At 44.2% G+C, this 13,738-nt stretch overlaps 1 protein-coding gene across 2 annotated transcripts in view; it reads right to left on the bottom strand.

Annotated features, from left to right (window-relative positions):
• Positions 1 to 4,253: 4,253 nt before the first annotated feature.
• Positions 4,254 to 13,738, bottom strand: part of LOC146664350 (glutamate receptor ionotropic, delta-1-like) — a 612,588-nt gene continuing 603,103 nt past the window's right edge. The window contains exons 17-18 of one of the 2 annotated variants that reach the window (XM_085417191.1): positions 13,403 to 13,541; positions 4,254 to 7,588 (exon numbers count right to left, since the gene is read on the bottom strand). In XM_085417191.1, the coding sequence (XP_085273317.1) occupies positions 7,122 to 7,588; positions 13,403 to 13,541 (606 nt within the window). In that variant the 3' untranslated portion in view covers positions 4,254 to 7,121. The remainder of the gene's footprint in view (positions 7,589 to 13,402; positions 13,542 to 13,738) is intronic. The other variant, XM_085417192.1, reaches the window with a different exon arrangement.

Below are 13,738 nucleotides of genomic sequence, written 5' to 3'. Positions count from 1 at the left end.
AAAAACAGTCTTTACATTGTGAGGTACAGACCCTAAAATATAACAGAGAAAACCCCCAAAATCTTATGACCCCCTATGAGCAAGCACTTTGGTGACAGTAGGTAGGAAAAACTCCCTTTTACCAGGAAGAAACCTCCGGCAGAACCAGGCTCAGGGAGGGGCGGGGCCATCTGCTGTGATTGGTTGGGGTGAGAGAAGGAAGACAGGATGAAGACATGCTGTGGAAGAGAGACAGAGGTTAATAACAGATATGATTCAATGCAGAGAGGTCTGTTAACACATAGTGAGTGAAGAAGAAACACCCAGTGCATCATGGGAATCCCCCATTAGCAAAAAGGAAAGTTTGATCTTGTAGCTGTATTTTAGTCCAATTTTATTCGATGAGTAATTGTCTGGGTATCAGGTAATGTTGCTTTATCTCAGTTGGACACAAGGTGCCTTTGACAGCAGCACGAATCCCAGCATGTTATAGCAGCAGTGACAGGACAAAAACCTGTAATCTCTGTGGCCTCTAATATACTAATGTCAAAATGCATGCAGCATGTGACACCAACATGTGACAACAATGTAGATTTTCTGGCATCAGGACCCGAGGAAAGTGGTTGTTTGTTAAATCTGTTTGCGCCTGGTGTTTTCAGCCTCTTGATTTGCCTCAAACGTAAAAAGCTAGTTTCGAACAAACCTGCTGATTTTGTTGGAAGTCTTTGTTGATGGCTTTATTGAAAGTTGTCTCCCGGTGCTCTTCGACCTCCTCCACCACAGCCACAGGCACAGGACAGATTTGTTTCCAGCACCAATCACCAAACTCAATTTCATGAAAATCAGTGGAGAACTGAGAAAAAGCTCCAACCTTGAGCCGAGTGTACACACAGACTACTGAGAGGCCTGGTTTATTTTACTTTCCTTCTGTTTCTTTAGACATTATACAAAATATAATCTCAGAATTTGTCACAGCTAAACATGATGCATTTATTTTGATTCAGTTAACAGTTACAAACCCAATCATTTTCAGTTCAGTCTGCAGTCGAGGACAAAGACAGAGCTGATGTTGGAAATGCTGGTGTTCAGTTTTACTTCATCTTAGCAGCTGGGACACACCGAGGCACTCACAGAACACAAAATGCATGGCTGACATTGAATTATGACATAAACATGTCAGACCTTTTGGTTCCACTTGTCAAACATGATGATTTGCTACATGACGGGAAACAGCTGATTTGGACTTTAGGGTCCTGGTTGCACATTTGAAGATGTCACCTTGGATACTGACGGCCACTTTTATGCAATTTGGGGGGAATTTAAATTAACAAGGAAAAGTGTTACCTGCTGATTGCTTTGAAAGAAAATGAGATGGTTCAGAGTTTAAGTTTGCTGGTGTAAGTGTCAGAGTAAAGTATATAAAAGATACCATTAGTTTCAGGACTGTTTTGGCTGCTTACACACATTACACATAACACTTTCTTAAAAGTAATGCAGTTCAGTACTTAATTACTCCAAGGAGAATGTATTTGCATTTCTCTGTAAAATGACCTGAAACAGTCTCATCGTTACCAGTTAACAGTATAAACCTACAGGCTACATCACACACACAACACAAACCTCTATCATAATGAGGACACACACAAAGATGAAAACACAGCATAAAGACACTCTGAAGCCATTGCCATGGTGATTCTGCTTTAGAAACATGAACAGGTAGAAACGGCGGCTCCAGCCTGACTGCTCATCGGTTTGTTACCTGTTGAAGTTCAGGGTCTGGCTTCTGGCGTCGGCACTCGCTCAGCTTCCACTCTGGGTTTGTGGCTAGCTTAGCGTTAGCATGCTGTCTGTGCAGATGCTTGCACACAGCTGAAGTTGTGTTAGCAGCATAATGCAGCTGTTTCTGTCCATCGTGCTCTCGACCTTTTCATGTGACAGATATAACGGTAACGTCCATATCCACTGTAGACCGCGCCGCTTTATCCTCCTCCAGCACACAAACTCAAATCACACGATTGTGGTGCAAGTGGAACCGATAAGTGGGATAGATACACAAGCAGATACCAACCGGTCTGCTAACACTCTCCAACCACCAAGCAGCAGTGAAAAAGTCAAAGCACACCAGAAACTGAGACCATTTGTCTTCAAAGTAAAAGTCATGCCTTACTGCTTTTACTTTGAAGGCAAACAGTCTCTGCTTCCAGTCGCACTCTTCACATTTTCACAGTTGGTTGGTAAGTAGTTGTCACATGTTTGCAGACCATTTGCAGACTACTGAGGACAGCAGCAATCTGTGAGCAACCAAAGCAGTGCAGCACATTTAACAACAGCAAACAACCTCCTGAAAACACTCGCCAAATAGTCACACATTTTTACCCAGCAACTGGTGGTTACCATGGAGTCCCTGACCGATCTATAGGCCTGTGTGACTGCGGCCTAACACTAACAAGGTATGGGTACAACGAGCAGACACAGATACCCGTTAATCAGTGGCAGTGATCAGGGCCATGCCAATAAATCACTGGAACTGCACTCGGCAAACAGACATTATAATATACGAGTCTACGAGGACTGATTCTTTTGGATATTAGAGGAAGTGCTGCTTTTGGCACAGTTTACCCTCGGAGGTTGCTGCTTCTTGACAATATCACGGTAACAGTTTGCATTAAGTAGAAGAGACGTGTTGTCAGTGACACATATCAGAAACAGATTTGTAAACCATATTTCTTTATTAAAGTTTAAGAAACTCCAAGCAGCATATTCATAAATAAAATAAGGGTCTCCCTTAGATGTACTGTGACAGTCTGTATGCTCTGACAGTTCATGTTTTCATCCTCTGTCGGGGTGTTGGAGTTCGAACATAAACAGGACACACGTAGGCCCTTATCGCCCCGCCCTCCCGGTCACTTCCTCATTGCTGACCAATCGTAACCTCGCTCTGTCCGTCCGTCACGTGGTGGAGCACAGTGCAAAAAGCAAGTTGGTTCACGACAGAGAAGCAACTACTGACACAGTAAGAAAACATCCATATAGAGTGTGTTCAGATGGGAGCTGCGTCAGAGTCGAGGACCGTCACGTTTCTGCGTGTCCGTTTACGCACAGGATGAAACACATGGCAGGTTTTACTTGGTGTCACCGGAGAATTGGTTTTCACACAGACACAGAACATTAGCGTTTCAGCAGAGCTCTAACAGAATCATGGTGAAACTGAATAATGAACATTTCTGCTTGGCAACAACGTAAATCTTCACAGTCACACGTTAAACTTTTTCTTCCCAGTTCAATGACTCAGATTTAATACAGCTATGAAAAACAAACCTTGGTCCTATGATCTGAGTGATTCGGCACAGTGCTTTTACAGTTACATTTCTCAAGTGATCAAGAATTAGGAGCATGAATGAACAGCAACAGAACCAAGTATTTTATCCACACTCTAAGGTGTTACGTGAGAGCGGTACTGCGTGTATGCGTAGTCGGGGACAAACTGTAAATGTTACCTTTAACCTGTCATTGATAAGAGCCATAACATGCTTTTGCATGGTGCGAAACAAAGAAGTACATCGGCTTGTCATTGGTGTTGGAAGAATTTATTCCTAAATCTCTGTGTTTTGTGGTTGAGTCTTTAACAGACCACTGGATTCAATCAGCCACAACATTAAAGCCACCTGTTCAACAGCTTTGGCTTTTGGGCAGTGGACCCATACTGGGGTTTCCGGTGGTATCGAGGACGTAGATCAGATTTGTTCTGGACCGTTTTTCTAAATTTTGATCTGGGTCAACACCTCGGTGTGAACACTGAAAAATACTGGACAAATAGGCTTTGTTGGGGATGTTTCCAAGAGTTTACGAGGTCACATTTTTTCCTCGGGTTGTAATTGTTGGATGTGTTGTGGTTTAGTAGCAAACCTATCTGAATTAATAAAGAATGTTTTTATTATTCTGGTGTCAAATTGTTTGCTTGAAAAGCAAAAAGCTCTGAAGGATTTTTTTCATTTGCAGAAACTTCAGAGTTGAGCTTAATATGATGGAGACTGCTGCCGTTGGGGGGCACCCTTAAGGAGACATTAGGGAGTGTGCTTGCTCTGCACACAGTGATAAAAGCATCATCTACTTCACTCCAGGCCTCGAGGGCCGGTGTCCTGCAGGGTTTAGATGTGTCCTTGATCCAACACAGATGATTTAAATGGCTAAATGACCTCCTCAACATGTCTTGAAGTTCTCCAGAGGCCTGATAATGAACTAATCATCTGAGTCAGGTGTGTTGACCCAGGATGAAATCTAAAACCTGCAGGACACCGGCCCTCGAGGCCTGGAGTTCCCCACCCCTGGTCATCTTTTCTAAGGGACTGCCCAAAAACAACTCGCTGTTAGAAGGCTTCAGCTCCAGTATTTCTGCTGTCTGACTGTCTGTCTGTAAGAATAGAGTGGACATACATGATATGGACACTTAAAAATCTTTCAGTCTGGGTTTCCCCAGTGTGGAAGAAGTGCTGTGCGACAGAACCGGACAGTAAAACCTCCACAGAACGCTCGTGTCTGTAGTTTAAGGAACGAGTTAATCTGCCGCCTGTCCAACAACCACAAACCTACCAACAACACAAGATTCGATGTCCGATCTACAGTTTTGGAACTAAAGCTCTTCATTCTGACAAGTTAAGGTTCCTCAGTTTCCTCTGCCCACGTACACGTTCTATAAATGGAGAGATGAGCGGGTCTGCGTTTTGCTGCTAATGTCCTGAAAACTGTGTGTGATCAACATAGATCCGAACAGCCAGCGTCAGGCTAATGTAAATGAAGTCGACAGTCATTAGGCCCATAGATGCACGTTAACCGTGCTTGTAAAAGCAAAAAGGTGGGGGTGATATGGTCGTTTTATATATTTCTGTTGTTAAATACTTTTACCATAAATGTTCCTCTCACAGTATCCTATAGAGAAAATACTATCCAGTGTTTAGTAAATATATTTAACTTCCCTCTGTTTTACAAGCAGTTGAGGTATGGCACCTGCAGAACGGCCATCATCATGAGCCTCTGTCTGCACTTTGGGTAATGACGCCCTCTGTCATCCCTGCAGGTGATAATGGATCTCATTAGGAATGACTTGTGGAAATACGATGCCTCTCTGAGTCACTCTCTCACTCCTCGTTAGAATAACTGCACTGCTTTGCAAGACGAAACTTGCGTACGAGAGCGTGACGTAAAATTCTCGAGTATAAAAATTAAAGACATATATATTTAGTACCTTTATATTTTTTCTTAAGGTTAAGGCTGCGTTCACACCGACCGCTGTTGGAACTCGGCCGAGCTTCGATATTTGGCCACAAACGAAGCATTACGACTGCCTGAAAACAAAAGTGTCGGCCCTCCTTTAGGAACTCTGTGGGAGCGGTTAGTAAGAGTAAGGATGGAAAGGCGAATACGTTTGATCTGTCACAACTTTTCTTGTGTTTCAGGTCTGTAATTTCAGACTTTCAGACTTCGACTGTTGTCGAAGTTTGTTTGAATAAATTAATAACCATCAATCGTTCTGGCACCAATTTGAATCTGACACTTCCTTCAAATACAAACAGAAGCTCAAAAATATCAAATAAAATGAATACCAGGCTGGCTGATACTCTGGACCGTTTCTGGTTTTTTGTATATATTTGGCTAACAAGAGGGTCTGTCTCAGAGTTGGGAAGCATGCCAGTACTTGTTTTAAATTGGTGCCAACTTTTCATTAGTCTAAAAGCATCTGGACAGAGTTTCATAGAAAAAGACTGTAACTGATTTTCACTGGTTTGCTGGTGGTGCGATGAAGAAGACGAACTCTAAAACTATTCATCATTTAGAAGGTGCAAGCATCTCTCTGAAACCCAGAACAAGTGTTTTTGTGTTCCTGATTTCCTCATCTCGAAGTCGGGTTGGTTTCTGTTTGATGTCTAAAGGTCTGTGGTTCATCCAACCCTAAACATGTTCATTTCTTTCCACAGCTTAAAATACAGAAGCAATTCTTGTAATTTTGAAGCTTTAACGTGACCCAGAAAAGGTTTTTGTAGTAAGTGGTTAAACGGGACTACAGAAACTGTTGGGAGATTTCATCACGTCGAACGCGCGACTGCATTTACAGTTCAAAAATATGATATTTGACTTTAAGACTAAGACCTGTACCGCGTGGGTAGGGAGCCACGGTTCTACACCCTGTCGTGTTCCACAAAGAGGCCAGGCTTGCATGACTGCATCATCGTTTGACCTAAAGACAGCGGTCGGTGCGCTCGCAGCCGTACGTACTCTTCTTCGCTCATTTGCTCGTCACAAACAGACTCTCACCTGGACAGTACTGACGCCAAATAAAAACTCGCTATAAAAACAAACCATTGAGCTGTGTGTAAAATATGAACCCAATAAAAACCCGCTTGTTCCCCCTCAGTGTTTGAATGAACATCATTTACAGTCAACGTAAGAAAAGAATGTAGACTTTTGCTTGGAAAAAACTATGTATATTATATATTTAATACAAATGGGGAAAAAACAAAGAGTGATTTTTTTTGTCCGATGCTGAAGATATATATAGGGTTGGTACAGAGGTGCATAACAGTAGGTGTCCACCACTAAAAATGTCCCTACAGCGGTGCATCATGGGTAGTCGTTTACATCAATGAGTTGTGGAAAGACATCGTTTAATTTCGGCACTTAGAAAACAATCACAATGAATTTCGCGTCATTGTTTAATTGAACAAAATTTACAAAGCCATTCAAACAGTCATAACTTTTTCATCAATGTTTATATTTTTTTTAATCTCATTTTGTTTGTTTTTATAACTCAACTTCAAAAATTGAGAATATTCAAAATACACTTTAACCTCACTTCGTTCTCTTGGTATTTACAGATATGTACACGAGAAAAATTACACCCTCCAGCCCGCCGCCCGCTTTTTGTTGTTTTTTGTTAGATTTTTCGTGTGTGTTTCTGAACAGATAGTGAGATACAAAATCTTTTTACTTTGTACATATATGTTTTTTTCCTCTATAATAATTTTCCTCTAGGGTTCCCCAACCCGCCTCGCATCCGAACCTGGACCCAGGTCCAGAGAGCAGCCTCCCTCCCACCCACCGCCCCCCTTTTACCCCTCCGATCTTATATCGATGTACTGTGGGTGGCCTCAATGGCTTCGGGTATGGGTCCTGCGGAGACTGCCTGGTAGGACATTGGCATGGGTGTCTTGCCAGGGCTCTGCCGGAAGAGCCCCCCGTTGGGTGCCCTGTGTTTGCACTGCATGGTGCCGCTGAGGTTGGTGCTGCTGAGCGGGTGGTGCGGGGGCAACGTGCTGCTGCCAGGGCCCTGGGATGGGGGTAGCGTCCTGCCTAGGGTCCCCCCATGGTGAGGATGGGGAAGAGGAGGAGGTGGTCCCCCCTCCCCGGGGAGGAAGGTGGTCACAGCGAGGCCCGAGGGCGGGTAGTCCCGCCTGGACTCCGGGCCCGGGACCAGAGAGGCCTGGCTGGGCTGCATGCTGCCGATGTCCAGCGCAGAGATCTCGATAGAGGGGCCGGGGATCTGCTTGTGGGCCAAGTCCTCGTCCAAAAGACTGTTCATACGACGATGCACCTGTTCCAGATTCACCTCCTTGTCCTATAAGTTGAGGAGTGGGGCGGTGGGGTGGGGATGGAGGAGGACAGTGGAGAGACAGGGGGAGGGAGAGAGGGAGGGAGGGACACAGAGGCTGAGATTGGCGATGGGCCGATTTCTCAGACTGATTCAGGTCAGCGTGTGCTCCATGCATTCTCAATCTGATATGGGTTTTTTTTAACTGACGAGCTTCTATCAGCGATCCAGCTGATAGACCGGCCCGGTTTCATTTTGTAGTCTGGTTTGAAGAGCCCAGTGGAAACTGAGGCCACAGAAACCAATCTGAATGTGCAACTTGAAATCAAACTTGGCCAGTGAGCAGTAAAGGCTTGATGTATGGAGGAAACCGACCCTGGAGCCAAGCTGACTGTCGTGTGCTGCAGAGCTGTTGGAGGCTTGACTATGTCGAGATTGTCATGAATCACATCTGAGATCAATTTTAGATTCATAAACTGAAGCTATGTTTGTGCTTTCTCTGCCCTCGCCGCCCTCAGAGCTGCTACGCTCGTCACAGGAGGATCAGAGAATTGGTTTCCTAGCAGAATAATTTAATCGCCACACTGGCTGACGATGCATCTCCTGCTGACTGCAGACATGCATACTTGTTAGGTATTAATAGACACCCGAGTGTTTCCCTGTTGAACCGCAGGTCTGCTTTAGTACACTGGTCAGGGGAAGGTAAAGGACGAGGGGCGTGCGGGAGGAAGGAGGCGTGATTCGCATAGTGAAAGCGAGGCTTTGAATCTGAGGCCAGATTCTCGACACGTCCGCGTGCGACTGCTGCAGCCCGGCCGGATGATGTTTTAGGAGAGGGTCTTAAAGCGGCCAATCGCTTTACAGCAAAGCAGCTAACATTCCTGAACGCAGCCTGGCTCCAGCATCGGGCTCGCTTCAGTCCAGAAACACAGTGAGATTAGTCCCAGGAACTCACAGTGACACCGGCGACACTCAACACAATGCACACGACACATTACAGATTAATACCACATACATATTCAGTCATGGTGCAGTGTTAGCAGCACATAATACAGAAGGCATGCAACTACCCCACCCCCGCAGGTTTGATCATTTCGAGTTTGTTTTACTGTCACACTGTTGGGATTACTACTGGCATGGACTGAAAATCGCTGTTCATGATTTTATTCCACTGATAAACAGATCATGTGACTGTTCAAAACGTTCTGGGCAGCTTTGTTAAATTATGAGAGATTTTATGAGCTCAGACAAAAGACATTTGAGAAGCTTTACAGCTACGACACGTTCGGAGCACAATCAGACCGTATTCTGGATCCAGGGACTGGATGCATGACACAAAGTGAATTTTCAGTCAGGTGAAAGGATGCAGTCTCAGACTGCTAATGTTAAAAATGTTAAACTAGCAATCCAGCAGCTGGCTTTAACTGCAAACAGTGAGTGCTGTGTGAGGGCCGGTTCTCTGCAGAGCACTCGAGTTCACGCGGTGTTTGGTGGTGGTGTCGATCTGACTGAGAAGCTGAAGGACGCCGCCTGCTCATACGTTGGTGACCTGCCGATTACACGCACTCCTAATCACACCCTGCTTGGTCTTTTCTTCTTGCTCGTAGATTAAATGAACCAAAGCTTCATTTTCTCAGATGCTCCTGTTGGCCAATCGACACTCTGTGTCACCAAATCTACCCAGGACCTGACCTCAGTGCTCTTTTAGTTAGCAGGATGAAGACTTAAAATGAAAAAAACAAGGGAGAAGTTTGTCTCGGAGTCATTTAAAGTAAAGTGTGAGCCGTGCAGATGAACATTTCTTCATGTAGAGTGGTGCAGAGAGCCCTTCTGGTGGAAACACACTAGCGAAGCCTCCGACTCTCAGAGCGTCTCGATGCGCTGCGGTGGAGCAGCGCCGAGGCTAATCGTGTACCTTTGTTCCAACCTTTAAGCAACACACGAACATGCAGCGTGTTTGCTTTGAATGATCCCACTCCAGCCTCTGAGAGCTCCTCTCAAAGCCAATTAAAACATCTCAGCTCAGGTTATTGTTTCAGCCGACCAGCGCCTCATTAAAATATGTTTTCAAACTGACAGCTAGCCTAAATAAATAAATGCCAGGGATTAAACCTCAGCCGGTCGTTAAAGGCAGGCTGGTGAAGTAAGTGCAGAGGAAGAACAGCCGTCTGAAAGTCTCCATTAATTTGGAAAACAAACAGCTCTTTTAGTGAGTGCTCCCACTGGGGGGCCTTTTAAATCACTCTGCTTCCTGCTACTTTGCAAATACTGTGACTGTCGAGTGGGTTGTGCTCAAGTGCGATAAGAACAGTTACTGATTGTTTCTGGTTCATTTTAGATTCAAGTGGCCCTGCGAAGATGAGCGAAGGCTGTTCTGCACGGCGATCGCCTCTAACACCGACATCTTCCATCTGATAACGTCTTATTAACCAAAGGTCACCATCGACTGTGTCTCTACATCCAACCCAGCTGAGGAGAACTTTGCTAGATGTTGAGATTTGGTGGAAAGATGAAAGGTCAAAGTTGTCTTTTCTGGTTGTATAAGGAAGTCATTTCAACTCAAAATTTAGTTGAACAGTGAAAGCACATCTCTTCCTCCTGAACACCTCTGCACCTCTGACCAGCAGCTTCTTACGAGGATATGTTTTCACTGTCCAGAGGCTTATTATGAATAAGATCAGCAAAGGAGAATCATTTCCATTTAGACGCCGCGTACACTTTTATATAGTAGGTAATACTTGACTGTGTAAGTTGGTCAGAACTGCCAATCAAGCGCAATAAAAAAGATAAAAGACAAGAACGTGTGTTTGCATTTCTGTTTTTAAATTAGCAGCAACGCGTGAAACTGTATCCTAGTGTTTTCATTGTTGCCATCTCAGCGTTCTTCAAGAGCACTCGACTGTCCAGCTGCATGCTCATTGGCCAGTTTTGGGCCTGGTGAGGGTTGTACCCTGGGTAATCTTCTTTCTTAAACGTAGAATGACCAAAATCTACAAAACTTTATTCATCCTTTGTGACTTGAAAGTAGCCACTGAGGTCCAGGCAGAGGGCCGTGATCTTCACTCTGATAGGACCAGATGTCTTCTTGCAGGACTTTGTGCAAGAGTCTTTCTTTTCGTCTTAAGAATCGTTTTTCCAATATCTTTCCAAAATCCTGGAAAAGTGTTGTCACCTTTCAGTTTTCAACCAAATCTCGATAGTATAGTGACGCGTTTTAAAAGCCGCAGCTGACTGACGGATCTGTGCGCTTGCTGGAGCCCAAACAAGCCTTTGGATTTTTGATTATTCGTGAGGGGCTCTTTTTGTGCCATGGTCCTGCTTAGAGGGAACCGTCACACGAGGGCTGAGGGTGACAATCATGTTAATAATGCTGTCACTTCATCTCAGTCCAGCTAAATGTCTGTGGAAGATTTTGGAGTAAACGTTGGACCAGCGTCTCTCGCACCATCAACAAACACTAGATGAGTTCATCTCTCCAGCAGACTTCTAGAAACTTCTAGAAAAGTCAATGAGCACAAAGTAGCCCGACATCTTCCCAACACGTGTTTCCCATCAGTTCTACGACAGTTCTGTGTAGGTGCCAAAAACAGTCCATGTTTCAGCAGGTTTGAGGAATTTTATGTAGCAAAGAGACGAAGACCAAAATAATCCTTCGTGTAGGACTTGAGACCCGGAGGTTTCCTGCCAGCTTTCCAGGTGTGGTTTAAAGGTATCGTTGGTTTGCTCTTTACCACCAACTGCAGTTAGTCCTCCTGCTGACCAGCCAGCATCACCAAGCGCGTTTAAATGGAGGAGAATCCTGTTTTACTGCAATACTGATTTTCAAAAACAGTCAGTTTTTTAATGAAAGAGTTAAATTTGCTCGGTCATCACTTAAATAACAAACACAGAAATGCTGAACAAAAGCCACAGACGTCTGGAAACATGACACACGGCATGCAGTCCTCAGGAAGCAGGTAATAATATTCATCACGCGTGCAATAAAATTCAGAACAACATTTCTGTGTCTTCATTTAATCGTTGAATCCACAACGTGGTCAAAGCCTCCAGATAAGCACACTCGGTAAAGCCGCAGTTAGCAATCATCTACAGTCTTAATCATCTCGCTGTCTTATTTTAGGCTTAGAAACGAGCAATAACCGATAGGTCAAAACTTTATTACCAGCTACTGACACCATAAGATGAAAGGTCAAGTGAGGCAAATCGTTTCTTTCAATTTAGATTCGGCTTGGCAAAGCAAAACCATATTTTCTGCGTTCGTCATTGTGGTTTTCAGTCGATCGATGGACATCTTAATCAATAAAGTGCTGCTGACCCAGACGCTTAGGTCAGAAGGTCTTGATACAAGTATTTAGATGAGTGCATGACTTTCTTAAGCTGTTATTGACCTTTATTTTCAAAACGTCCGAGAGCTCTCAAAGCATCGATCAGAACCTGTGCAGAGGAAAAACGATCCAGGCGCAGGTGCAACATTTTTTCAAGGAGATCGCCGGGTTCACGGCGAGTGACATCACATGTGAACGCCACACTGTTCAGATTGAACGCTTCAGGCTCCAGCTGCCACTTCAGTTGACTGGATCATTTTTACAATGAAATCTGAAATGGAGTCTGGCTTTGTGAAGCTAATTTGCTGTTAGCTAAGTGGCTCTCCAAAAGTCTTAAAGTCAGACTTTTTCTAATGCAGTCTGGCTCCATCAGGGAAATTTGCCAGCTGCCACTTTCACACAGCAGCTACTTTGAGCTGATTCAGACGGAGAAACAGAAGGTACGATCAAAAAGACTTTGCCTGTGAAAAACAAAAAAGATTTTCTTACATGTGGGAGTTTTCGTGTGAGTTTACGTCAAGGATAAAAGCTGGTTCTCCATCTACAACCCAAAGACTCTTCCCCTTAAAACCCAGAGTTTTAAGGGGAAGAGTTCAGTATCCAGGGCTGAAAGTGGCTCAACCAGAAGCATCTTATACTCTCCAGGGTCAGATGCAAAATTCTGCTATGACTTCCTGAGCTGTTTCCTGAAGCTTCTCAGTCACCTCAACACGATTCACACTCACTGCTTGTCCTGTGAGAGATTTGGCTCCTTGCAATGTTAAAATTAAATTCAAGGCAAAGGTTTGCAAATGCACGTGCAGGCCTTCCACGGAGCTGCTTGCTGGTTGTAGGCACGATCACCAATATTCTTATGGCCACCAACTCAAAACTAGCCTTATCAGGCTTTCTGATATTGAGCTGCTCCATTTCTCGTAGATGTCTTGATGAATTTTTAAAGGTTTATGCAAACACTGCTCAATAAAAGCTGCGTGAAAGGCACTGAGTTTGTCGTGAACCTTGGTGATTCTGTTCTCCCGAAACAGGTCAAACTGAGGTGTGAGGTCAGCCCTTATGAGATGTGTTCAAACAGTTAAAGATGACCAAATGAGAGAAAGCAAGGAGAAACAGAAAAGGCACCGTGAGAACCGGGAAGGTTTCTAATGATGACGGGATGCAGCGTTAGTAGCGAGTTCTCAGAAGGTTACAACTTTATCATCTGCATAGAGCAAAATCTTAATTCTTTATTTTATTATTATTCTACACTCCTCTAATTAGCAAACGCTGCTTAATAAGCATTATACCAGGGGAAGAATGAGTTCTAACCTTTAAGATGATCACAGACATAATTGAATTTGTGCTGGAAACTGACAAAAATGACTTCCTGTATGCCTGCAGATTTAGTTTCAGAAAATCAGAAAGACTTTAACCCCCGAAAGGAAAGAACAAAAACAAAGAGGAGCTTGGCGACGGCACAGATGTGTTTGATTTCTTTTGTCGTATTTTAGAAGGTTGTATATAGGAGGTCTATTCTGACCTGTATCAATAGCTTCTGCTTCATCCCAGCCTCTCTCTCTGTCTGTCCAAATGTCCCTCCTCCCCTCCGATGAAGCAGTTGTAATGTCATTATATGTCAATGGACCAGAAACCCTTGCCAGCCTGTAATCCTTAGTAACCTGCACGAGATCATAGACAGTCAAGTGTAAATCAAAAAATGAAAAGGATAGATGGAGAGAAGGAGAGGAGATAGATAACAGGGGTGTCCACATTGACATATAATTTGCAATAAGACGTGACACAGTGATAGAACCAGGGGTTATGGACGGGGATGTCGGAGACAGATCTTATTGCTAAAGGGTGACACACCCAGCGT

This window comes from Rhamphochromis longiceps, linkage group LG8 (genome assembly GCF_057381845.1).
Source record: "Rhamphochromis longiceps isolate RC_006_pf linkage group LG8, R_longiceps_female_GT1.1, whole genome shotgun sequence".
NCBI lineage: Eukaryota > Metazoa > Chordata > Actinopteri > Cichliformes > Cichlidae > Rhamphochromis > Rhamphochromis longiceps.
Note: the sequence above shows the minus strand (reverse complement) of the source record. Positions and strands in the feature narration are given on the sequence as shown.